The sequence below is a fragment of the Sciurus vulgaris genome, assembly GCF_902686455.1.
Source record: "Sciurus vulgaris genome assembly, chromosome: 8".
NCBI classification, from domain to species: Eukaryota; Metazoa; Chordata; class Mammalia; order Rodentia; family Sciuridae; genus Sciurus; species Sciurus vulgaris.
This window is the reverse complement of record NC_136468.1, coordinates 80,708,119-80,735,772: the sequence shown is the minus strand read 5'-3', so window position 1 is coordinate 80,735,772 and position 27,654 is coordinate 80,708,119. Positions and strand designations below refer to the sequence as shown.

Sequence of the window (27,654 nt, the reverse complement as noted above, 5' to 3'; positions counted from 1 at the left end):
GAAGACTGACTAGAAAGGGATGATAACAGACTTTTAGATTTTAAGATCAGGGTGAACTATACTACATTCCATGTAATTCTACACTCTGTTCCATTCATAAACAGTTCTTCAGGTAATAGCTTTTCAAAATTCCACTATCTAATAATGCATTTAAAGCCTATTGGCTACTGCTGATTTGGAGAGGTTGGGAGCAGGCCAGATGCTGCAGGATATAACAAAGACTTGAACGTGGAAAAATGCAAGTGGCAATGACTTGGCTGGCAAAAGTGGCAGAAGAATTGCCAAGCAGGACAACATCCACAGCTAACACAAAGGTGAGATAAGAAAGGTCACAAGAATAAAGGAGTTTTGTGTGTTAAGATCAGTCTGTAATTTGTCTATGAAGATCAGACAAACAAACATCCTTGGTTGCCCACTCTGTATATTCCATATGGGGTTTTGTGGAAAAAGAATGGTTTGGCCTCCAAATTGCATTATCAAAAATATGAAATTCTTAATGACAACTCTAAAAAGAGCATGAAAGCTTTCTGCCATATAATATGGATGCCACTGGCAAAGGATGAATAGTATTTCACTTGGGAAAAATCTAGCTCATTTTCCTTCACTTTGGGATTTTTAGATAAAGGATACATTTAATCAGAAGCAGAGCTTTAAATAGGAAAAATGTTTGACAATTCCATCATAAGCATATAATAAAACTTGAAGGACCAATACTCTATTGGATTCATTTACAATCTCAATTGCTAAATGACCTATAGGACATTATCAATAATTTGATGCAAAAATAATTAGTAGCCCTGTAAGATGGAATATATTGTTCACTTACTTCACCTTTTAAAGAGAAAGACTATAAGGAAAATTATCCTTGGAAATGAGCAAATTGAATGAATGACTTTGCATCTTCAAAAGTCAGTATTTTAAGTACTTTGCAGAGAAGGATCAGACAGAGGTAATTTACATCATCAAGTATAGGCAAGCGTACTCGACCTTCAGGATATTATCTCTGTTTTGGCATTTATATCTCACCTAAAACATTTTACATGTTCTTTTAAAACTACATTGAATTTGAACATGAATTTTGTTGACTGCATTTTCAGGTGCCAAACATAATGCACTACAGAAAGTTTTCAAAGATAGTCTATGGGTTAATATCAACTATATGAACAATTACATGATCAGCACTTTTACATGTCTGACCTTAGAATTTATATACTATGCAAATAGTCACAAGTCATTTGCATATAACCTGAAAATACAAAATCAATTTTAATTTTATTGATGTATAATGAATTCAATTTGGTCTCACATCAGTTTTCTCATGCCACAATTATGGTCAAAATATTATCCATTTAATTTTTTTCCCCAGGCAAGTGAGAACTATGTTGAATTTCCTTCATTAATAAAAAGGCAACAGAACCAAATAGAAACATCTTAAAATGTCAGTCTTGTGAGATCAGGCATGTTATTTGTCTTGTGAAATTTGCAATTTCAGTGCCTGAAACATATCTATAATATAACACAGGTTCAATAAAAATTTTTGAATTTTTTTTCAAATTTTCTCAATAATAAAGTGAGAAAATACATGAAACATATTTTTCTTTTAAAAATGGTTATACTCAAATGCAAAAAGTTACTGGATTTTAGTGAACAATGGACATTTTTATCAACTAAATCAAACAGTTCGTGGTTGTTATATATTTTGAAAGAGGACAATGTGAGCCCTTCTGAATTGCTATCACTTTTGTTTTTGATCTTTGAAAGCCTAAAGAAATAATTTTCTCTCATTGAAAATGGAATGGTCATCAGGACCATTGGTCTCAAGAAATATTGGTAAAATAAAAATATTCAAAGCCCTACCATAAAATTACAAACATATTAGCCACTTCAATAAAAAGGAGTGACTTCTCTCGGTGAGAAAACTGTTATTCTTTGAAATTTATTCATTTCCATGAGGCAAAATTGGCATACATCTGAGCTCAAAGGGTAGTTCCTAACCAAAAAAAAAAAAATCAGTTACTTAATATTTAACACTTTGCAAGCAGTTTCTCAGAAGACTGACTCAATAAATGATGTCCATTTGAAAACAAGATTGCTATCATGTGTACATTATAATGTTGCAATAGAAGAAACACATCAGGCAGCTGCTTAGTCCATCAACATTGATCACCTACTGTGTGCCCAGCCCAGAGTCAGATGGTGAGTTCTGTGCTATTTGTTTATGACTGATCATCAATCACAATGTTTGCTCTACATGGCTAACATTTTTTTACTACTACTCAAATGAATACTGGCCTCTTTACATGATTTATTTAAGTAAGTAAAAGAGTGTGGCCAATTCAGGATTACCTCACATTTACTTAGCAGTCCAGTTTCTTGTAGCCGTGACCAGATGCTCTGTATTCGCCCAGCGTGCTCAGGGTGGGTGGTGGAACTGCCACAAACGCACTGGTGTTTCAGCATCAGAGGGTCATAGGCAATTCCTTCAAGACAAAGAAAACATACATGTAATGGTACAAGGTGGTGGTATACACTGGAAGATAATGTGATCACTCCAAAAAGTTATCATTTAAAAAATAAAATTTACAAGAAAAAACATTCAAATCCTTAAGACCCCCAAAAGCAATTTAATCCTGTGTATCTGCATGTCTATGCAGAAACATCCATCAGTGGATTAACTAGTACTTAGACCTAAGTTTGGTAAATCTGTAAGGTGATAAAGATGGTGACATTTTAAGAAACTTCAGATTAAAAAAAAGAATGCCCCATGCTTATCAGTATTTTAAATCATTATTAACTGTTTGGGGGCAGATAATTCAATTCAGTAGAAGTTTTTGTTTTATCATTGAAGTCACAAAAAGAGCTGTTTTTTTAAAATCTTGTTTTATTTAATGAATAAATTCCACTCTTACTTTGGATCAGGGCTACATCTTTGTAATAAACTGAACAATTTTCAAACTCTTTTCCATTTTGTTTAGAAATTCCATTGAAGTTGGGTAGTCAGTTTCTGCTTTGCTTACTTGTGTTTTCCTCAAAATTTACACCATTATATTAAAAATGACTACTGTAAATCTGTAAGATATATATGTCCCTTATATTGTGGGATATTTAAAATAGTTCTTTTAAAAAATAAATGGTTGTAATACCTTAGTAAAGATTTCATAGTTACTTAGTGAATAAGATCTGCTAGTAGGAACTAGTGAATTTTGTGTTTTAATTAGACCCTAAGATGAGAAAAATTTTATAAAAATTTGATGAAATCAAATCAAAGGAGTATATAAAATAGGACTTTTTAAAACAACAGATTAGATTATAATTACAACTCCAGCTCATTTTAAGATTTCCACCCATAACCACTTCCCTGGAGGGAGGGGAGAACATGTTACCGACAAAATTGACTAACATTAGAAATTTAACGAATCTGTTCTAATATTTGACCATCAAAGTACATTATGGGGTGCAGAGAATGAAGTATCCATGATAAGAAATTAAAGAGCCAAAAAAAAATCTATTCAAGAACAGATAAGTACCAAAAATTTGTTGTAAAGTAATTTAATTAGATAAATTTTATTCTCCCTTTGACTTCCTTACATTATTGTGTTAAAGGAATGTTTCTCAAGAGGGGAAAATATTTGCCCCTGAGTATACCAAAATCCTACATAAAAATGACATGCATTTTGAAACCATGTGGTAAAAATTATGTCTATGAAAAAATATCATTTTACTAGTCCAAATAATATCCATTTTTAAGAGTCAATGGCTTCAAAACCCATCTTTATGCCTGCCCCTGACTCCTATGTTTTCATTCTCAGCCCTGACCTCTCTTCTGAGCAGCATACTGCACACTTACCTATTAAACTGCCCACCCAAAACTTCCACTTGGATGTCTCATGGTTTTCATAAGGTAAGACTATCTCCGATTTTGAACTCATGATCTTAAACCAGTGTTCCTCATTTTAACAAGGGACATCAAGATCTATCATTGCTTCTGCCAGAAACCTGGTGTCCTCTTGACATTTTCTCTTCTATGAACCCAAGGAGTGTCTGTTTTCCCTCTGAGACAGATCTTGAATCACTCACTTTTTATCTTGACTGCCAAAACCACACAAAATCCAAGCATCTAATATCACTGATTTGAACTCCTGAAGCAACCTCATAACTGGCTACCTGACTTTCATTCCATGCCATTTGCCTCAAGACAGTAGCAATTTTTCCTTAAATACTTCAATGACTTCACTGAGACTGAAATTCCTCAAGGTCAGCATCGCTAGGCTGTTCCCCATCTCTCCAGCTTCATCACATTATCCCTCCCTCCTTTGATCTCAATTTCTTCTACAAAGGTCTCTCTTCCTCTCCTTAAAAAGCTCTAAGTTCCATCAGCCTCTGTACATGCTATTCCATCTGGGCCAGAAATTCTTCCTTCCTGATCTTCAAAACTACAGCCATCAACAGCTTATTTCCTTTTTATCCTTCAAGGTTAAATTTTAATGCCAGATCCTCAACAAAGCATTCCCTGAGAACTCTAAGTGGGATCTCCTCGTCCTGTATCTGATCTCATAGCATCCTCCATCTCCTTCAGAGCATTGCTCACAATTACATAATTGTTGCATGTAATTTTGTTAACTGTACATTTTCTTCACTAAATGTTAAGATATATAAAAGGACAGACTATAGTAGAATTGTTTACCTTTGAACTCCCAGTGTTTGTCACAGTAAGCACTCAAAAGTACATTGTAATGAATGCACGAAAGACAAATAAATGGATAGATTCAAGAACTAGGCCAGATATTTCCATTATTCAGCCTTCTTTGATGAATCTAATTAGTGGATCTCTTTGGCAACCTGAAGTTAATGCAGGCTTATTTCCTTAATATTCTACTTTTTATTTTAAATGTCTTATCTTCCGACCAACAAGTGACTCTACTACAGTGATCTATTTTACTCAGCTTTATAAGTTTGTAAAGTATTTTTCACAATGTTCATTTTTTACTTTGTACAAAATCCAACATAAAAAATATTTTTCAATAAAGTCAAATGGAAGACTTTAAGAAAGGCAGAAAATAAAGTAGGTAGGAAGAATAACATTCAAAACACAAAATTCATAAGACGTCTTCACAATTCAGATGTATCAAGCATTTATGAGTTGCTACTTCATAACAGGAGCTCTTTAACATATTTTCAATTATTGTTTCATACTTCAAAAAAGTAAATGATTTATTAATAATACAGGAACCAAAAGTATAGCATTACTTTGTTTTGAATATATATTCTTCAAGAGTAGGTATTTTAATCATGTTGCTCAACTATTTCTAGTTCATCTCTCAACATATCCAAGCTCACTTACACCATAATTTTTCCCCTTTTAACATCATTTTCCCCATAACTCACTGCCAAGAAAAAGAAAATTACAAAACAAGTTATGGTAGCTAGAAATTATTACCAGGTATCTGGAGATTATAATACAAAGTCCAGGAACTCTTGGAAAGACATTTGAATTTAAGGGGAAATAAATAAAACCTGGAACCTCCAAACTCCACTGCCTCATCTTAATGATGTATCAATGAGGTGTTAACAGGTAGACTGGAAGGTGAGATTTTAACCTCATCCTTCATCTCCATTCCTTTCCTCCGCTTTTTTCCCCCACTCTCAAAAACAGGGACTTATAAGGTGAAAAATAAGCCTGCTCTTTTCTTTGAGTTTTATATGGAATTCTATTTTTCTTTGACCCTTTCTGCCCCACTGGTTGCCCTTTGCAACATATGCCAATGGATCACTCTTTCTCTTGATCAATAGGACAAAAGTTAAAATTAGGAATTGGAAAAATGTATGAAGGAGTTTTGTTTTAGTAAGCTTTTTCCCTCCTGCAACTATAAGATTTGACCAGAACAACTGTGGAGAATGAAAAGTTTATCTGGGGGCTCACAGTTTCAGAGATCTTAGTCCATAGGCAGCTGGCTTCATATCTTGGGCCTCAAGGTGAAGCCAATATCATGGAGGAAGAGTGTGGTGGAGAGAAGCAGTTCACATGATGATTAGGCAGGAGAGAGGTACTCCAAAGCCACACCCCTAAAAACCTACCTCCTCCAGCCACTCCACCTGCCTCCAGTTACCACTCAGTTATTCCCATCAGGGATCAATTCACTGATTAGATTAAGGCTCTCACAACCCAATCATTTTCCCTGTGAACCCTCTCACATTGCCATCTCACATCCAAACCATTAACAAGTCTTAAAATCTTTACCTGTTTAAACCCTAATAATAAGTTTCATGTCAATCAAACAAATAAAACAAACCATCCTCAAAATTTTGGGTATTTTAGAGAAGCTTGGACTTTGGGCTTTCTCTAGGTTGTCTTATCAAATGAGATAATGTACTTGAAACACTAAGTATAGTGTCTTTCCTGCATCATTACATATAGTTAAGTCATTTTTTAGCTCATGGAATCCATTCATGTCTACAGGTTTATGCTTAGTCTAGTTAGATCTGTTTGGCTGAGTGGAGCTGGTGGTCTACAAGGAGAAGTCTTATATTTTTACATGCCCGTTCCTGGTTCCTAGATACTAACATTCAACTTATTTGCATTTGTAGAAACTGTCTGAAGTGTCACACCTTCTGAGGATATTTACTAAACACGACTGGAGGGAAGGGAGTGGAGGGAAGACTAGCATAATACAAAAGTACATGACATGGCATTGTAACACAGATGCAGATTCAGTAGATAGTTTTTGATCATTCATTATGTTCAAGGTACTGGCAACTTCTATTTATTACCTTTAAACTTACAATGTAGTAGTTAAAGTGAGACGTGTATAAACATATAACATTATTTGTAAAAATTCTGTATGCTAAGGAAGGAAAAAATATAGAACTAGGAGGTAAGAGGAGCTTTCTTAAAAACAAAAATATTTAAATGACAAAATGACCTGAAAATGATGGAATTAATAGAGTAAACAGAAGGAACTATAGCCAGTCCTCTCTATCCATGAATTTCACATCCACTGAGTGATACAACAATATTGACAGAAAAAAAATTTCATTTGTACTAGACATGTATGAATTTTTTTAGTAACCGTATTTCAAAAAAAAAATACAGCAAAACAACAATTTATATAACAATTATATTGTATTAAGTGTCAAAAATAATCCAGAGATGATCTAAAGTATACAGAAAAATGCACAAAGGTTATATGCAAAAACTAAGCCATTTCAGATAAGGGACTTGAGCATCTGTGGGTTTTGGTATTCTTGGAGGTTCCTGCAATCAGTCCTCCACAGATATCAAGGAATGAATGCATATTGAAACAAGGGTCATTTCTAACACTCTCCAAATCATACTCAGAGTAGCCAGTTTACTTTTCCTATACATAGTTCTAATCTATCCATAAATCTTATCTTGCCTTATTTTTTCTATTTCTACCACACTCTCTACATTCTATTCTGTAATATTTGTTATAAGACCTTTGATTTGAAATACATAAATCGGAGCATCAAACAGTAAAATGTTTAATTGTATTATATTTTTAATAATTTAATTATATTTAATTTAATTAATTTAATTAACTTGGTATGTCAAGCAAGCAAATGATGTAATATCAAGAAATACTTTTTAAAAATATTGGTAACTTGTGCCTTTTACTAGATAAGATATTTCCTAAGACAGTTTTGCTTGTTTTATGCTTTCTGATGTAACTCATTATTAGAGTATCAGGAGGAAAGGGAATGGGTAGAAGAAATTCCTGCTATAAACCTTCCAACTAACACTGGATGAAAGGTCGTTAGAGCCTGTGAACTATATTAAGAGTTGCCATTCAGCTACAGAGCCAGGAAGGAACCTCAGCTAACATGTATGTTGGCCAAAAGTGAAGCCAAACACAATTCACCACACATTTGCTGGAGGCAAAATATCTGGAAAGATTTTTCTACATTCAAGAATAAGTGAACAGGTAAAAAAAAAAAAAAAAAAGAAAGAAAGAAAAATCCCAGGACCTATGATAATATGCTACAGAAATTGTAAAGGAAAATGTCATTCATATTACTTAGTTCAGTGAACATGATTTACTATAGGAACCAAAATAAGATTTTAAAGAAAATGTTTTGGCATCTTCAAATGTCAAAAGAGCCCGATAAAATAGGAGCCAAAAGCTAAAGGGAGAGGTCAAACTCAATTAAAAAAATAATGGAATGAGTGAAAATAAAGATGAATATGATAAATGTGGATAACAAGGAAATTAGAAAAGCAAAATTAAAATCTATACAGTAGACAACAAAGACAGGAATTTGCATTTCAGAAAATCAGATCAGTGCTATTGAACTTAAGAAGCCTTTGGAATATAAAGAAAAATGTCTAAGAGATGGACCCAGTAAGATGAAAATGGGAAGTCAGAGGAGAAAATAGCTGAATGGAAAACTGTGATTGCCCTCCAGGCAAAACTCAGACTAATTGAAAAATGGAAATAACTTAATTTCCCGTGAGTAAAAGAGACATGTGCATCAGTAAGAAATGCCCCACAGAAAGGTAATTTTTAAGTTAACAGGATAAAGAAAATACACCAATCCCAGAAAAGAAAAATCAGACTGCCCACAAAGAAAAAACTATCAGGTGACTTCAGACTCCTTTTAGTGCTAGCACCGTTGAGCATATGACATTTTCAGACTTTTCAGGCAAAAATATTTATGTCCCAGTAAATCTGTATTCAGACACATGTGAAGGCAAAAGATGACATCCTCAAGTATGAAGACATTTCCCCAAATATATATATATATGCACACACATAATGTAATACATTATGTAATATATAATGATACATTTATAAATATACTATGTTAATGTTTTCATATGTTACATGTCATCCAGTTGAGTTAATGTTCTAAATAAACAAGATAGCTGTTTTTATCATCTTTAGAGAGAATTAGATGATCAAATTTTGGAGTTTTTCAGAGAAATTCCAAACATATATTTGAGGACAACAATTTAAGAAAATAGATTACCTACCAAAGAAATTAACCTCTCCATTCCAAATGGGTAGTAACAGAAATTACTCTGAGAAGTCTTAAATATATGTGTACTTACAAACACAACAAACACATGCATACAAATGATTCTATTGTACAGTGCTCTAGATTTACAAAATTGCCTTCTATGAAGATGTATCAATAATCTTAATTACAGAAAATGTAAATTTACACCAAAATATCACTTAATATTTTAATGATCTTTTCTGTATAATGTCATACAATTCACATCAACTTACTCTCATTTCATTCAATTGTTTCTTTGTTGATTCATTTATCATGTCATAAATGTATCTAAGCACCTTTCATATATGCTATCAATGTAACCAAGATATAGTTAAAAATATTTTTTTTCTCATAGACTATCCATTGTAATGCAATCCCCCAAATAGATAAATAATTACAATATTTTGATAGAAAAATCCAGTCTGTTATAAAACTTCCTGAAGGAAATAACATATAAACTGAAACCTGAAACACCTGAAGGATCAGCTGGAATTAGCCTTGAATTAGGAAAATATTTTTCATTAAAAAAAAAATCACATAAAAAGACTGATGTTGCTGTTCTCGCATTGAAATATTCAAGTATATTTCACTATTCGTCATGATGTGCCACTCACTAAACATCAATTTTTAAATCTCTTTAATTATTCAATTAATTGATCAGATCATTGATAATAACAATGATATAATTAGATTGTTTCAGTGACTTTCACAAGTGCCAGTTTAGTTTCAGCACTATGATTCTATTTCACATCAGACTCTGGCTAAAAAGGTAATGTTATAAGGAAAAAACTTATTTACATGGATTATGTAGAGTATCCTAGAATTTGGGAGAAGGGAGACTAGATTATCCTGCTGATGTGTAAGATAAACCCAATCACATTATTAACATTAATTTATTGTTCTGAGGGATACCATTTGGTATAAACTAGTACAATCATCTTTCAGAAGCTCTCTTGAAAACCATGGTCAAACCTCATCTTTGTAAATAACTGTAGAAGAGGTGAATTTAGTAGAGAAAATGAGCACACTGACCTTTCCTTAATTTCCAAAACCTCTAATAAACAGCATGCATAATCTTTAAGTAGAATTTTTAAAAGCACATCTAAAATTGACTATTATTATCCATATTCAAATAGGATATAAAATCCATATAGGAACATGATAACTTGGCTATAATACACTTATTCTTCATTTTCACTACAGCAGCTGCAGGGACCCCATCTTCTTTTTGGGTTTCTTAGAAACAGTCTTTCTCCAGACAGTGATAACTCTCTGTGGGCCACCAGGTATTGGCTACCTCTTATGCTATGTTTGGGGTCCTCACAGGAAATGGACTGGAGACTTCATCTTTTAACAACTAACATATCCACCCTGGAATATTGCTTTGTTCTTTCCAAAAAAGGGAGCTGTGTGGCTATTCCAGTTTGCTGCTAAAGATCCACATGGATGGTGAAGGTTTGAATGGCTTACCTTAAAATTTATGTGACTTTAGTGTTAAATAATATTTTAGTTGTGCCAAAAAGTATAGGTCTTACAGAATGGATTTAAACCAATTGCCGACTTTTATGTGTTTGTTTCCTCCTCCTTGCTCTTCTTCAATGGAGTAGCTATTGAGTATATGAGATAGTATGACTTTTTTGGAAAAAAAATTCCCTAAGAACACACTTAATCTTTTCTACATATACACAACAAATAAATAATTAGGCATCTAAAGAAAGGAGTTTAATGCTTAAAAATACACTGTTTCAAATATACTAGAAATAAAAGCCTTCATGTATATGTGTGTGTGTGTATATATATACATACATATTTTATATGTATATAAAATACATATAATACAGATATATGTTATATATTGTCATGTTTATATTAGTATGTTTCTAGTCCATTCTTGGATTTGCATTCTTCTAAGGCCTACATAGCCTTTCCATTTGGAAACTGTTTTCTCAAACTTGTAGGATTTCTCTAATATTCAGAGATCTTACTTCATTAATATCAAAGGAACATGTACAAACTGGAAGAATCCAAAGCAGGTCAGGAAAGGGGGATTCCTCTAAACCATGGGAAGAAACCTTATCTGTAGTAGTTCAACAATAGCCAGCACCACAGGTATTAACATCAACATGAAACTTTATAATTAAGCTCACTTTTCAATTAAAGAAATTATTTTCATCAATGCCAATGGCATTATGATAAGGAAGCTATTATTCTGTGTTCTCTGAAATGTTAAGGCTGAATAAAAGACACTTTCAGGAAAAAAGAATTGAGAAGTATATAAACCTTAAAGCTCTTGCTACATAAAACAAGATATTTTTTTCTAGACACAAAGGGCTAGCACGAGTTGTGACTGATTCCAAAGGCTTCTATTAATACTAGATTGTCCAGGATATCTGGGCAAGTTTGTTGGGCTTTTGGAAATACAGGGATCAGATGGACTGATTAACCTGGTGAAAGAAATATGCTCAGCCTACAGCTCCTAGCATGGAATGTTGTCTTAGTGTATAAGACATTATACACATTAGTTCCTTTGTACACTTGTTGAAGATGCCTATCACAGTTAAACAACTTGGCCACTTCAGACATTGATTTTTAACTGAAAGATGATTATCAAGGCTTAGGAATACGATTTCCAAAAAAGTATTTTTAAGTTGTAGAAGCATGAAGGCTTGCATGAGGTCACAGAAGTTAAAAAAACAACAACAACTCTGAATCCTGAAAAATGATTCAAAAATAAAATCAGATAACCCATGAGAACCTTTGAGGAAGGGGTACACATGAATTCTCTCCTCCCAGCGAACAAGTTGTGAGACTCTTAGGGCTATGATATCTTTCATTTGATCAGCCACAGTTTGAGAGCATGGAATGATAATGAGGTGCAGCAGAAAAACATGAATAATTGAATAATTTCCACCCACAGGTTTACCCACAGTTCCTTTGTTTCTTTGTAGAGGGAATTGTACCCACAACACCAACCACGTTTTTTTTTTTTTTTTTTTTTTTTTTTTTGCATGTGTTCCAGACTTGACCTTCCTCTGCCCTTAGAATGATCTAGCTTGTTTTCCTCTGTAGGCAGGTTCTGAAATATCAAACACAGCTGTAGACATAGGAAGAGACTGGACAAAAAGCCCACCCAGAGGTACCATAATAAATGGAAGTGAAACTAACTTATCGGGCAAAGTTTGCCTTGGTACCATTGACTCCCATGAGTCACTTGTATGGGAAGCCAGAAAAAAACATCGAAGTCAAACAAGAAGACAAACTGAGGAAAGGACACTGTTTAGAGTCAAATGAGGAAGCCAACTATCATAAATTTCCTAGTGGCAAATCCTAGAAGGAAAGATACTGAAGAATACTGCTAAAGAATGTTGTAGGGATTTTTGTTTCCAAAAGGGACCCATGCACCTGTTGATGTATTTTCCAGGCCCTTGAATGATAACAATTTATGAGGCTATTAATACTAAGCCCAAGATTTATCAGATGTGCTGTTTGTCTTGTGGCCACTATAACCTCATAAAATTTGGGTTGCATTGGGATAAAATGGAGCGTTCTGCTATTGGAGTTATCCTGAGCATTTAAATCGGCTAATCCTACAAGAACGGTGCATTTCGCTTGCCTATTAGGGAGAGTCTTTAGGGATTCCTACCAGTTGCAGAGCCAGGCTGGAGGGGGCGGTCCGTTGCAGGGTGTGGTAAAATGGAGGCAGCGGGGGAAGAATGAGTCCTGGAGAGAAGACGGTGTTTCTCTAATCCATCCATGCCAACCACAGCCAGCTGAGCCTGGCGCGCCGAGAGCGCACGTGTGTGCGGGGGCTCCGGGAAGGGCTGCTGCAGAGAAAAGAGCACAGTAGACAGAAACGTGAGACAAGCATCGAGGGAGACACTGAGAGCGACATGTCAACAAATTAAGTTCATCAGGTCAGAGACATAATAAACGGTGTGAAGGAAAAAGAAAAAAAAAAAAAAGAGAGAGAAAGGGAGAGAAAAAACAAGATCCAGTCAATAAATCCATTCAACAGATGTTTTCACACTGACGGCAGGGCCTGTCTGCCTGGCTCTGGAGAAGGTGATGGCAGGATGCCTGTCAGTTTGGACTGATTGAAAGGAACAGACCTTTAACCCCAAGAATAACATGGACTCCGTTTCCTACCTGATACCAAAGTTTTGAATACAGCCCCAGAATGTCGCAACACACAAAAGTGGGAGAACAATTCAACTGCTTTCCAAATGAGGCTCAATTATGAAAAATTCCATCCTGAATTTACTTCAGTAATTGTTAATGAAATTGTTGGGTGCCTCTAAAAATTATGAATTAAATGGTTTTATTTTTACACCTTTCAATGTTCACAGAATGGTGTAGAACAATGAATTTTTCATGGTTTATAGGGTATAATCTCAACACTATAAAATTATTCCTTTCTTTTATAGAATATTAGGCACATTCACAGTGATTTAACATTATTGTTTTTATACTTCTAAAGTTAATCAAAGGACCTGTGTTAAGAATCTTCCAGAAAATTCACTTAAGTCTGTTTCTCTGTCTTCAAAAAGACAATCTCTAAAATACAGTTGGCAGCTAATTTAACCATCAAAACTATACTCTAATTATTTAATCTCTTACCAACGGGGAATTCACAACCTTTATGCTGTTTTTTAAATATCTTTCCTAAGAAACATGGAAAATGGCTGAACAGTACTACAAAACATGATCATTACTTGCCATCAATAAGGATACTAAAGTTCAAAAAGGTTAACAAAATCTTAAAAATGCAAGTCTAATTCCTATAATTTGAAAAACATTCATGTTCTTCTGCTTTGATCTGCCAGGCTGGCATTTACTTTTTCAGGACTTGATGCAAACTTTACTTTTCCTTCCGGTTAGGTTAGGTATTCCACTGCACCCAACACCTCACACTCTTCCTGTATTTTCCACACAAGGATTGACAAATCCTAAGTACATAAATCACTCACTAAGTGAGAAAGCTCACAGATCTACATATAACACAACCATGCTCCATGCTTGCATGTGGTTTTATGTCATTGTAGCTTTTTCTGTATGTGACATGAATTAGTGCTTTCACCTCAGTACATGTTTGATGATGAATAAATAAAACTTTAAATATGGTTACAGAATATAGGCAGAGATTTCTCAATTCAGAAAAAAAATGAATCATTGAAAGTTAAAATGGATTATAATTAACATGTATGTGGTTGCTTCAGTTTTGCTGAGCAGAATAATCAAACCATCAATCAATTGGAAGGCACTGTCACACACTCATGCTTTGGTCATTTGCTTTGTTGATCAGGATGGCTCCATCAAATGATGTTTACAACACTTTTAATGACTTCCCAAGAGTCTAACTTTTTCGTTTTCTTGTGTATCTCTATGTTCAAAGCTCTGAGAATATAGAAGTTCTAATTACAGGGAATATAAATATATACATATCACTTCAGGGCTTTCCAATCAGGAAAAGGAAGCTTTTTTGCATATGATCTAAACTATATATGTAAATATTCAATTATCTGTAATATTAATTTCTTCTCATTCATTCTTCTGTAATCTCTTTAACTTTCATCTAAACCAACACAAAAGACTTTGAATTGATCACCTTACTTAACCAGACTTATTTCTTCCTTCAAGCATTCTCTTCCTAAAGTCCTGTTGAAAGCCAACAGTTAACACAAAGAAGCTCTGAAGGCCAGTCGAAGTTTGAAGAACCTTCTCAGCTTATCATTTGAGCTCCCCTTGACCTGAGACCAACCTACATTTTCAGCCTTAGATCATCTTTCCCATTTCTAGATTACAGCCAAAATACTACTTCCTGTACACAAGTGTCATCTTCAGGGCTGTCTTATCACATTTATTGACCCTGAGTCCTTTTACCTTTTGGGTACTTTCCTCTAAAAAACAATACTTTACCTTTTATGCCCACATTTGGTTTATTATCATTTATTGTTTAGTATTACATCCATTTTTTCCTTCTGATTAATAAATTAAAATTTAAAATGTTTTGTAGGTCCCTAAAGATATCATAGCCCTGGTCCATTATGTCTAATGGGTCTATCAACCTTGATCATTCGAGCCTCTGCGAGCCCATCCTTTCTGTAACATCCTTCTGCACATGCCTAGAAAGTTCCCCATTTGTCACTGATATATATCCACTAAGATCCACTTCAAACTCCAAATAGAGCCTTTTTTGAGCACCCACCTAAGCCTTCTTTCTTTTTCCATTACATTCCATCACTTTGTTTTCTCTATGCTTTTCCCTGACATAGGTTTTTATATATTTGAGTTGCTTCATGCAGTCATTATTTCTTAAGCTCATGCTTTGTGCCAGACACTGTGCTAGTATGTTGAGCTCTTCATGCTTATTGTCTAGTGAGGTGAGAGATACTAAATATTTATATATATATATATATATACATATATATATATATGTAATGAATGCTGTACAGGAAAAATTCAGGATGCTTTAAAAACTTTAAAAAAACTTAAAAAAAAAAAAGCTGATGAAGAGGGTTCAAGGAACTTTCACCTAAGAAAGTAATATTCAATTTCAAATATGAAGGATAAATTAGAATTAGCCAGGTGCAGTATGGGAAGAAGCTCTACATACATTTTATGCACGTGTGGGTGGGTGCACATGTGCGGGAAATCATCTTTCCTTATGTAATATTGAGAGCTTTTGGATGCAGGAATTATGTATATCATCTTTGACTTTGTTGTATTTTATATCTTATGCTTTCTAGAAGCTAAATAATTTTTGTGCATTAAGACTATGCAATAGATACTTGTAAATTGAAGACCAAGTTTTTAACATCGCATTACAAATTTTTTGTTTTGTTTTGTACAGAGGATTGAACCCACGGAGGATGTGTTTAACCACTTAGCCACATCCCCAGCCCTTCTTAATATTTTCTTTAGAGACAGGTCTCACTGATTTGCTAAGCGTCTTGATAAGCTGCTTAGGTTGGCTTTGAACTTGCAATCCTTCTTCCTCCTGCCTCAACCTCCAGAGTCACTGGGATTACAGGTGTGCACCACCACACCCAGCAGCATAGCCAAATTTTAAACCAGGTGCTGTGGCACACTCTTAAAAGTCCAGCCGCTCAGGAGGCTGAAGCAAGAGGATTACAAGTTCGAAGCAAGCCCAAACAATTTAATGAGGCACTAAGTAACTCAGTAAGACCCTATCTCTAAATAAAATATAGAAAAGGGCTGGGCATAGCTCAATGGTTAAGCCCCCTGGGTTTAATGTCCAGTACCAAAACAAAACAAAACAAACAAACAAAAAAAACCCAAAAACCTAACCAATTTCAGATGACTAAGATTACTAATATTTTATCTCTTAATAAATAGTTCAATATCATTTGAATCATATTACTTACCAACTTTTTTTTAGTTAATAGTGCCTATTTATTGCTTTCCTTGGGCTTCCTAGAAACCCTAGAAAATAAAGAGTTTGCTAACTCCTAAGCATGATATAAATATTATATACAAAACTGTCCAACAGGTGAAGCAATCACCTAATTATCCAGTGTTCTTCAACCATTAGGAACATGGCAATATAGGTAAGTGATAAATAATTACTTTTTCGATAGTAGTTATTTATTTTTCACATAAAAGTATTAAAACTGATGTCTATTACACAAGCAGAAAATAGCAGATCCTGTGCTGGGTTGGACAGATAGCAATGTGATTTAAGCATGGCTCCTGGTTCAAACCCCAAGTTTGAGCACTTTTCCCCAATTAGTAAGTTCCATGAGGATCTGAGCTTTGTTATATATTCTCATGCAATGCTTTACACATAATAGATGTTAATAAATATTTGAATGTTGAATAAATAAATGAATAAAAAGATAGCCATCCTTAAAATTTTACCATAAGAATAAAACAATAAAAAGCATATTAAAACCAATCATAACAATAAAGAGTCAAGGAATGACTAAGAATATGAGAAATAGAATCCAGACAAAATAATTGCCAAAAGACAATACCCTGAAATTAGCACTGGTGCCAAGAGATAATGAAGGAAAAGTTCCGGTGATGTAAAGATTATTTTTCTTTGTACTTTTATGTGGTTTCCAAGTTTTCTGCCTATCATATATGTTAAAACTTTAATTAAGAAAAATGGTAAATGTTATTAAACTAAACAGTCCAACCTTTCAAACACTTCATTAGGACAGATTCATAATCATTATACATACAAGCAGACATGGGTCAAAATGTTCAAACCTGCTTCCAAAATAGAAATAGTTAAGGAAGAAAAGGTTGTTATTTTTCAAAATTAGGTGACTAGAATCATGTACTTATAAATGAAGTATGGCTTTTAATGTACAGGGCGAGTTAGAACAATCCAGGAAACCACAAATTAATACAATACGCATGAGTCACTACGTTATCAGGAAATGCTAGGCCACTTATACTTCAAATGGGTCTCCTTCCTCATCAATAAAAAGCATCTTCTTGAGAATGAAAACTAAGGTTAAATGTTTCTATTCTAGCTGAATTTGAAAAGTTTCACTAAAACATGTTTTTTCTTTAGTTTTTACTTTAATAGGAGAAAATTTTATCTAGGGTAATTTTGGGTACTTTAAAGTATGAAAGTTCATGTTTTTGTTTTTTTTTTTTTTCTTGCATTGTCAGAAAATTAAATGTCAAATAATTGGGAAACTATGGCTATTAAAAGTTGGATGTATACCCAAATTCACAATTCACTTATAGAGCACAATTAGAAAATGTGCCATGTCCTCCAAGCAAATAGTAAGCATGTCCTACCCCATAGAACTTTTGATTAAAAATATATTAAATGTACACATTGAGTCTATTCCTTTTATATATATTAGTCTTTCTTTTTTCAGGTGGTATAACTTAGGGCTTGATTTTGACTGGATATAGAGTGTCATTTAGTTTACTGGGAAGTGTAGGTCATCTTTTCCTTAAATGGATTGGTCCCATTGTGCCTAAACATCAATTGCCTCCTCCAACTGGTAAAAGCTAAAAAATTATTTTCACAGAAGAGTTATTACACACCTACTTTAAAAAATCCTCAATATTGCTTTGTAAACATCAGTGTTGTTGTGGACCCTGCCTTTCTAAGCCAGGGAGCATTGGCAGCACAATCTATTCAAAATGGGTGGAGATAGCTATGGAAGCTCTTTCTATGACAAGTGCAATGTTCTTACTAGAACAAAATATTTATTTTGGGATAGCTTGCTAATGGAGATTATGAGGTAATAAACTCCTTGGTTAGGAAGACTTCTGGGTTCTGTTTTGTTTATAGTAACAGTGACTTTTGTTCTTTCTGTTTTGCTTCCTTGTTGCTCTTGCTCAGAAGCCTGGTTTACGGCTTCTGGGTTTTCACTTTGTCCTGAATGCTGGCATTCATTTCCAGGCATGAGGATGGTTCCTTGTGGGCTATGATCAATATCATCATGCAACTTCAGCTGCAGCAAATAATAGAAACCATAATGTTTAATCTTTGAAATATGCAGAATTACTTATAATGGTGTCATAAAAGATTAAGCCTAGAAGTAAAAGGAAAAAAAAAATAAGATCAGAGAAAAATAATTGGGAAAATACCCATTAGGTTTCCATTTGAAATTCTACTTCTAATGTCACTTCTTTAAAGAATGTGACCCTCTTTGTTTGGTATTGAGTAAATTGAATTTTCTTTCTGGTTCGCAGTGTTTTCAATTTCAGAATTATTGCTTTTACAAAAACTTTAGAATCCTAATTATCCCTAGAGGTTATCTTGTCAGATGCCAGAGGCATTTGCATATTTAAAGTCTTTGTATTGTTCAGGATGGATGTAGAAATCTTGGTTAATTTTAGACTTCATGAAGCTAAACATCTATGTTAATAATTAAAGAATAGCTATTAAATAAATAGAAATAATGTGTGTAATTTTGAAGTAGACAAAAATAATTTAAAGAAGCAAAACCAAGAAACAAATCTAAAAATAAATGGAGAAAAAAACTGAAGCATTGAAAAACCTGTACAAAAATAAATCACAAAGTGAGATGCCAGAAATGAATCCCCTTATATCAGTAAACACAGTAGATATGAATGCAATTCATCAGCTAAATAATGACATCAGCCAAACAGATTTGGCAGAGAAATATTAAATGGAAAAGTTGAAGAATATCAGTCAAATACTAATGTGATAAAGAAGCAAAATCCCTGTATAGCCACTTTAAAAAGAGATAAGATAGACATTAGGCAAAAAAAAATTTAGGGACCATAGAAGGATTTCTATAAGCAATACAAATATTCAACTAACAACAGAAAACTTCTTAACTTGTTTGTACCTAATAATTTGAACTCAAAATATAAAAAACAAATAATGGGCAGAACTACAGGGAAATGCTGAAAAATCTACATTACAGAAGAGGTTTATGACAAAGTTACCATGAAACTATTTAAAGAATATCTGAATAACACAGCTCACTAGATTGAAGATATATTCAGCCAATAAGTGCATTCTTCTGAGCAAATGAATAATTATAAAATTCACCACTGTAACAATGCAAGGATTAAGAAACTGAAGAGAATTAATATCTTTAATAGATTATTATTCAGCTTTCAAAGGAAGAAAATTCCAGAATTTTCTTGAAATCATTATACTAACTGAAATAAGTCAGGCCCAAAGGTAAACACTGTATGGTTCCATTAATATGAGGAAACTAGACTAATCTAATTCATAGAGACAGAAAGTAGAAGGATGTTTTCTAGGTTGGGTGTAGGGAAGAAAAGGGGAGACTATGTTCTATGGGTTTAGAGTTTCAATTTGGACAGATTTTTTAAATTCTGAAGAGAAACAGTGGTGATTGTTACACAGCAAGGTAAATGTACTTAGTACCACCAAATGTATGTTTAAAGGTTATTAAAGTAATAAAATTTGTCTTATATATTTTACAAAACAAAAAGTGGAATTAATATCATATGGGCCATGTAGCATACATATATTATACCCAGAGAAATTCATCACAAAAAAGAAGAATTGTAATATATGTTTGAAAATTTGAAAAGATGTACCTAAACAGCTCAAATATTGAATAAGAAACCATAACACAAAAGATAAAATTGAACAATGATAAAATGTAATATTAAAACTTGAAGAATGTAGTTAATTTGGTATATATATGCAGCCTTAAATAACATTATTTGAATGAACAAAGACCCAATATTAATAAATTAAATATGTGAAATGCAATCTTAAATATATCTTTACAAAAGATTTCTTTACAAAAATTGAGCAGAGTTTAAAAAACTATAAAAATATTATGGATGAAAATTTTAAATATCATGAAGATACATTAAAGTAAATCTAAGTAGATAAAAGATACACTATATTCTGTGATAGAAAAACTCAGTATCATAAAGTTCTATCCAAATTCATCTATAATACCTGGAATGTTTCAGCTAATTCTAAATTTTATTTAGTAAAGCAAAGGCAGGGAATTGCTGAGAGAATTTTGAAAGTAAAGAACAAAGGGGGAGAGACCCAATCCCATATCTATACTCACTAAAAGCTAAACTAAGAAAATAGAATATTAGCACAAAAATAGATTAACAACATACAATAGAGAACATACAGGTCCTCCCATGAATACTTGAAAATTAGAAATGTAATAGAGATGACCTACAAATTAGCAGGTAAGCACAACTGTGACAACTGATGATCCACAAGGAGAAAAATGAATTTGGACTTCTATTAATAACACATGCAAAAGACAACTGAAAGTCATTAAATGTAAAAAATACAGTATTCTTTTAATTTTAAGAAAAAATACAGAGGGAATCATTCTAAACTTGGAAAAGGAAAGAAATTTAAATACTTTTTATTCAAAGTCAGAATAAAAATAAGATATTGGGGATAAATGCTTGCAAAACAGAATAAAAAGTAATGTTTAATATTTTATACATATTTGTGTATATATATTATATGTAAAAATACATTATATGTGTATATATGTATATACGTAACACTTAGAATATGATATATGTTTGTATATATATTTTTGGAATATATTTTATTAGGAATTAAAAACAGGAGCAGAATAAAGGACAAGTATTGTGAATAGGAAATTCCTAATGAAAGAAATATTTCAATAAACTACCAAATATATTAATATAAAAATATCTCACTGGTCATCAGAAAACCCAAATTAAAACTGACACAAAATACCATTTTATACTTGTCACGTTGATCAGCAGATGACAAGTGTGTTTATACCAAGCATTATTGAAAGAAAATAGAGTAAGAGAAACCCATAGACTGCTTATAAGAAAGCAAACTACTTTAGCCAATATAAAGAATATACCAATATAACCAATATAATATTTAGCAAAAATAAGGATGGAAAGCAAACTACAGGAAAAATGGTGAGTGAGAAAAAGCAAAAAAACATTAATACATAGGATAATTACTTAAGTTTTAAATTGTACAAATTAATGCCATATATTAAATATATGCATATGTAAATATGATAACAAATAAACATGAATAAAAATAATGAAATATATCTTAAAATGCACAGGAACCTCATCCCAGCAAATTCAGAAGAGAAGGAATAGAAGGGACATGCAACAGGAGAGAGATATACGAGAAACCTTAATTGTATTTGTTCTGTTTTATTTCTGAAACTGGTTGTTAAAAGTTTTCATTACTGCGATATTTTTTCTTCATATATGAATACATTTTTAACAAACTTTAAATGTTTAATATGTGTTTAAGGGGCAACAGCAAGATGGCTGAATAGATGCACACAGCACTCACCTGCTCCTCCACAAAGAACCAAAGCAACAGGTGTGTAGCTGCATATTGAGGTGAGTGATCATGGGAGAACACTAGAAATCAACAGGAGAAAAATGGAAACCTTGTAAGATCCAGAGATCTGGGGTAACAGCAAGAGAAACAAAATAACCTGGCACCTGCCACCCTGAATGCATAGCCAGGGAGGGGAAGTCTTCCTTCTGCAGAGTTAAAAGTGAAAGAGAGTCCCAGAAAACTCTATCAATGCAGTTTGCTGGCAATCCTAGCTATTGGAAACTTTCACAAGACTCACTGGAGTATAATTAATTAAATAAGTAATCTGAAATCTGCCTACTAGCCTAGCTTTAGAAAAGAAGTTCACATCACCTCTTAGTGAATGCCCAGGGTGCTATAGCCAGGAACCACCTTAAGAAGGGATTTACTGTCCGATTTTTGACAACACTAGGAGTCAGAAACAACTTCATGTTCTCATCTCTGAGACCCCAGAGACATTCCTCTGCACTGACTCAATGGGTAGTTACCTTCCAAACAAAGTGTGGCTCAGTAGAGTGACTCTGACACAAATCTGCTGAGAACCTGAGAACCGTGCTCTACAGGGGATGGGTGTTTCCACACCCAGGGGAACCTTAAAGAACCCAGGGAGGGGGAGCCTGCCCTCTGAGACCTTGAGGGTGGCCAGGCATGTGTGGTTTCATGCTAGTGCCAAGACTGAAGGCCGTCACCCACGCAGTTCACACCACTCTTTCTCCCGGCACCACCCAAGGCATCTTTTACTAACAGAGCCGGGGAGAGATCTGTGGTTCCACTGCTTCCCTGCCCACAGGTACTTGCTGGGGCTGTCTCGAGCAATGCCAAGACTTCAGCTGCTGCCCACCCCCTGGTTGCCCAGCCTAAAAAGGTCTGGAGAGAAACTTCACCCAGTGCCTGATGCGTTCTCTTCTCTCACTCCCTCAAACACTTCAACTAGGGGGAATTTTGCCTGGTTCTGATTGAAATCCACTCCTGCTCAATCATTAGATTGAGCTTCAGAGCTGAATCGGGGGATAAAAGCATAGTCACTGCCCTGTCTCAGGTGCACAAGGCCAGAGAGGATATGAGGTCCCACTCCTGGGCACATATGCCCACAGTAACAGCCAAGAAGAACATCACAATTCTTGCTGACAAATCTACATACACCCCCAACATTAATCATTCAACAGCTTGTCTAACCTCACACTGCTGACAAAATTGGGTGTGAGTACTACAGAGGTGATACTGTGATTCCTGCCCCTACCTTTGCCTGTGAAGCACCTGGGCCTGCAGCAATTTCTAATCAGAGGACAAGTGCTTCAGGCTCCTCATCACTACTGGAACAGCCTGAGCCAGACCCCTTAATGAGTTACAGACCCAATATCAACATTCCCTGAAAAATCTCCATCACTTGCTAGGGATCACCATGCCCATCATAGGAGTAACCACATAGGGTGCAACCCACACACTCTGCTAACTGCACCATACCAGCCTGAATTACTAGAATGTTCCCACTTTTATGGGATCTCAGTTTCTCCAACTCTGACACATTATACAATATGACTAAACTCACTAATCACAGACTAAGGAGCTATAGGGAGAATACACTGTGGGGCCCAGCTGGAAATAATATTGCATATACTGATACTCCAAGACACATCTTCAAGAGAAAGCTGCCTGTTGGAATGTGCAAATTTCAACATAGAAACACAAAAACTGTGAAAAAGCAAGGTAATATGACACCTCCTAAAGATAATAACTCTATTAAAAGACTCCAAAAATATCAAGATGAATGAAATGCCTGATAAAGACGTCAAAAGAAAATGAATTTTTGAGGGCTGAATGAGATCTAAGAGAATGCAGACAAAGTTAAATGAAATTAGGAAGACAATCCAGGTTGTGAATTAGAAGTTCAGCAAAGAGATATTGATTTTGAAAAAGAACCAACCAGAAATCTTGGAAATGAATAGCTCAAAGTGAAATATAAAACTCAGATGTAAAACTCAACAACAGACTAGATAAAGCAGAAGAAAGGATGTCAGAGCTTGAAGACAAGTCTTTTGAAATATCACGTTCACACAGAAAAAGAAAGGAAGGAAGGAAAGAAGAAAGGAAAGGAAGATGAAATAAATAGGAAAGAATGAAAAGAGCATTCAAATCTTAGGGACACCATTAAATTATCAAACATCTATATTATTGTCATATATGAAGGAGAATTTTATGGTTTGGATATTAAGTATTCCCCAAATGCAGCAAAGTTCAGAGGTAGGAAATTGCAGAAATTATTAGATCATGAGGTCTCTGAATTCATCCATGGATGACTGACTGATGGGTTCATAGATGATGATATTATTAGGAGGTAGTGGAAATTTAAGGTGTGAGCTAATTTAAAGGAATGGGTCTTTGGGTATGAGCACTTGTGGGCTATCTTGTTCCTGGTCTCTTTCTCTCTCTCTCTCCCTCCCCCACCTCTCTCCCTTCCCCTTTCTGCTTCCTGGCTATTCAGAGATGGATAGCTTTTGTACACCACCCTTCTGCCATGCTTTTTGTCTCACCTCAGGCACAAATCAATGAAGCTGACCAACAATGGACTAAAACCCTTGAAAATGTGAACCACAAAGAAACTTTTCCCCTATAAGTTTTTTTTCTCAGGTATTTTATCACAGTGATGAAAAGCTGACTAATACATTGAAGAAATAAACATTAAAGGCACAGAAAGTCTATTCATTGAAAAAGTAGCAGAGAATATCCTAACCTTGAGGAAGAAAAGGACATAGACCTGAACAGGAAAGATATGCAACTTTATATACTATAGTCAATCTGTTAAAAGTACAGGACAAAACAAACAAGCAACAGCAACAACAAAAAGAATTTTAAAATCTGCAAGAGAAAAATAGCAAGTCACATTTAATGGTAACTCCATTAGACTAACAGCAGATTTCTTGGTAGAAATCCTATAGGACAGATGAGTATGGAATGATGTGTTTGAAGTCCTGAAAGAAAGGAATTGCCAACCAAGATTACTATACTTATCAAAACTTTCCTTCAAAAATGAAGGAAAAAATAAAAACTTTCCAAGAGAAATAACTGAGGGTATTCAAGACCACCAGACCAGTCTTACCAATGAAGCTTAAGGGAGTCCTACATGAAAGAGTTAGAATTATTATCATGATTGCATGTGAAAGTAAAAATCCCACTAAAAAAGTATATATACAAAAGAGAAATAGAAAAGAATCAAACATTATCAATATAATAACAAATATAAATAAGATCAAACCACAAATATAAATAAGAGAGAAAGAAGTAATCAAACATATTCTAAACAACTAGAAGAAAATCAACAAAGTGATAGGCCTAAGTCCATACCTTCCAATAATACTAAATATAAATGGATTTAATTCTCCAATTAAAAGATATAGACTTGCTAAATGAATTTAAAAACAAAAAGACCTAGAAATATGCTGCCTAAGGAAAACTCTTCTCACTAGAAAGGTATATAGAGAATAAAAGTGAAGGAATGAAAAATGATATGCAGATTTAATGATTATAAATATGTAAGGACCTATGTCAGAGCACCCAATTTTAGACCTAAAGAGAGACATGCTCTGATATAATAGTGAGGGTTTTCAGTACCCCATGCTCACCAATTGATAGATCACTAGATCAAAACAAAAATAAATCAAAAGAGAAGCATCAAACTAAAACTATACTTCAGATGAAATTGATTTAACAGACATTTACAAAATATTGCACTCAACAATTGTTTATGAACACATGGAACTTTCTCTAAGAATATTCCATGTATTAGGCCACAAAATACATCTTACCAAACTAAAAAAAATTGAAATCATGTCCTGTGTCTTTTCTGATAAAAGAGGAAAAAGTGAGAAGACAATACAGAGAAATTTTAGAAATTATGCAAATACGTGGAGACAGAACAGAACACTTTTAAGCAAACAGTAGATCATTGAGAAAGTCAGAAGGGAAATCTTAAAATATGACATACCAAACCCTGTGGGATGCAGACAAAGTAATACTAAGAGGGAACTTTATAGCAATGGGTGTCTACATAAAAAAGTAGATTTCAAAAAAAGCAACCTAATGATACATCTTAAAGGATTAGAAAAGGAAGAATAAATCACACTCCAAATCAGTAGAAGGAAAGAAATAATACAAATCAGGGTAGAAATAAATAAAATCAAATCTAAAAAAATAAATACAAAAGATCAATGAAATATAGAGTTGGTTCTTTGAAAGATTAAAAAAAAACATTATAAACTTTTAGCTACTAATGAGAGAGAGAGAGAGAGAAACCCCAATACATAAAATTAGAAATGAAGAAGCAGACATCATAGCTAATATGATATAATATGATACAATATTTCTATAGTATGATATAATATACTATAGAAATCCAAAGCATAAATAAAAATTACTTTTAAAAAAATAACAAATTGGAAAATCTAAAAGAAATAGACAAACTTTCAGACATAAATGATCTACCAAAACAGAACCAAGATGATATTTTTAAAAACCCAAATAGGCCAATAATAAGTATTGAGATTGATTTAGTAATTGTCTCCCAACAAAGAGAACTTCAAGACTAGATGTCTTCACTACCAAAGTCTCCTCAGATTTCATAGAACTGAAATGGAGGTATTTCTCCCAGACTTATTCTGTAAGGTCAGTATTATCTTGTTACAAAATCTGGCAAGAGTACAACAAAAATACTATAGACCAATATACCTGATGATTATAGCTGCTAACATTTTTAATGAAATAACTAGTAAGTCAATTCAACTGCACATCAAAAATACCTTACAATGTGATCAAGTTGTTTTTATCCCAGGGATGCAAGGATGGTTCAAAATGCACAAATCAATAAATATAACACATCACATAGGTATAAAGAAGAATAAAAATTACATGATAATCTCAATATAGATGCAGAAAAAGCACTTGAAAAATTTCAACATCCCTTCAGGATAAAAGCCCTCAACACATTCCATATAGAAGGATTTTACTATAACATAATAAATGATATGTACAATAAACATATAACCAACATTATACCAAATGGAAAAAACTGAAAGAATTTCCTCTAAGGTCAAGAATCTTGTTCCATTCTCACCACTCTCATTCAATATAGTACTATGAGTTTTATTCAGAGTGATTAGTCAAGAGAAAGAAATAAAAGGCATACAAAGAGGAAAAGAGGAAGTTGAATTATCCCTGTTTGCAGATCATATGGTTCTATATGTAGAAAAATCTATAGACTTTTCCAAAAGACAATTAGAGCTGAGAAAGAAATTCAGTAAAAAAGCAGGATATGAAATTAGCATACAAAAATCAGTAGTTCCTCCACATGCCAGTAATAAATCTTTTGAGAAAGAAATCATTAAAATAATCTTATTCACAATATCAACAAAATATAAATAAATCCTTTTTAAAAACGTAAATAAGGAAATGAAAGACTTCTAAAATTAAAAATACAAACACTGATGAAAGAAATCGAAGAGGACACTAAAAGTGGGAAGACACTTCCCCCATTCATGGATTGAAGGAATTAATATTGTTAAAATATCCATACTACCCAAAGTGATCTGCAGATTCAATTCATTTCCTATCAGAATATCAATGATATTCATCACAAAGCTAGAACAAACAATCCTACAATTCACCTGGAAGCACAAAAGCAATTGCCAAAGCAATTTTTAGCAAAATGAGCAAAGTTGGAGGCATCATAATACCTGATTTCAAACCTACCACAGAGCCATAAAAACCCAAACAGCTTGGTGTTGGTATAAAACCAGAGACATAGACCAATGAAACAGAATAGAGGACCCAAGAGTAAA

General features: G+C 33.7%; 1 protein-coding gene across 20 annotated transcripts in view; it reads right to left on the bottom strand.

Annotated features, from left to right (window-relative positions):
- Positions 1–27,654, bottom strand: part of HDAC9 (histone deacetylase 9) — a 926,898-nt gene that overhangs the window by 259,212 nt on the left and 640,032 nt on the right. For all 20 annotated transcript variants that reach the window (XM_079152285.1, XM_079152284.1, XM_079152283.1 and 17 more), the window contains 2 exons: positions 12,659–12,839; positions 2,347–2,480 (listed from right to left, as the gene is read on the bottom strand). In XM_079152285.1, coding sequence (XP_079008411.1) covers positions 2,347–2,480; positions 12,659–12,839 — 315 coding nt within the window. The remainder of the gene's footprint in view (positions 1–2,346; positions 2,481–12,658; positions 12,840–27,654) is intronic.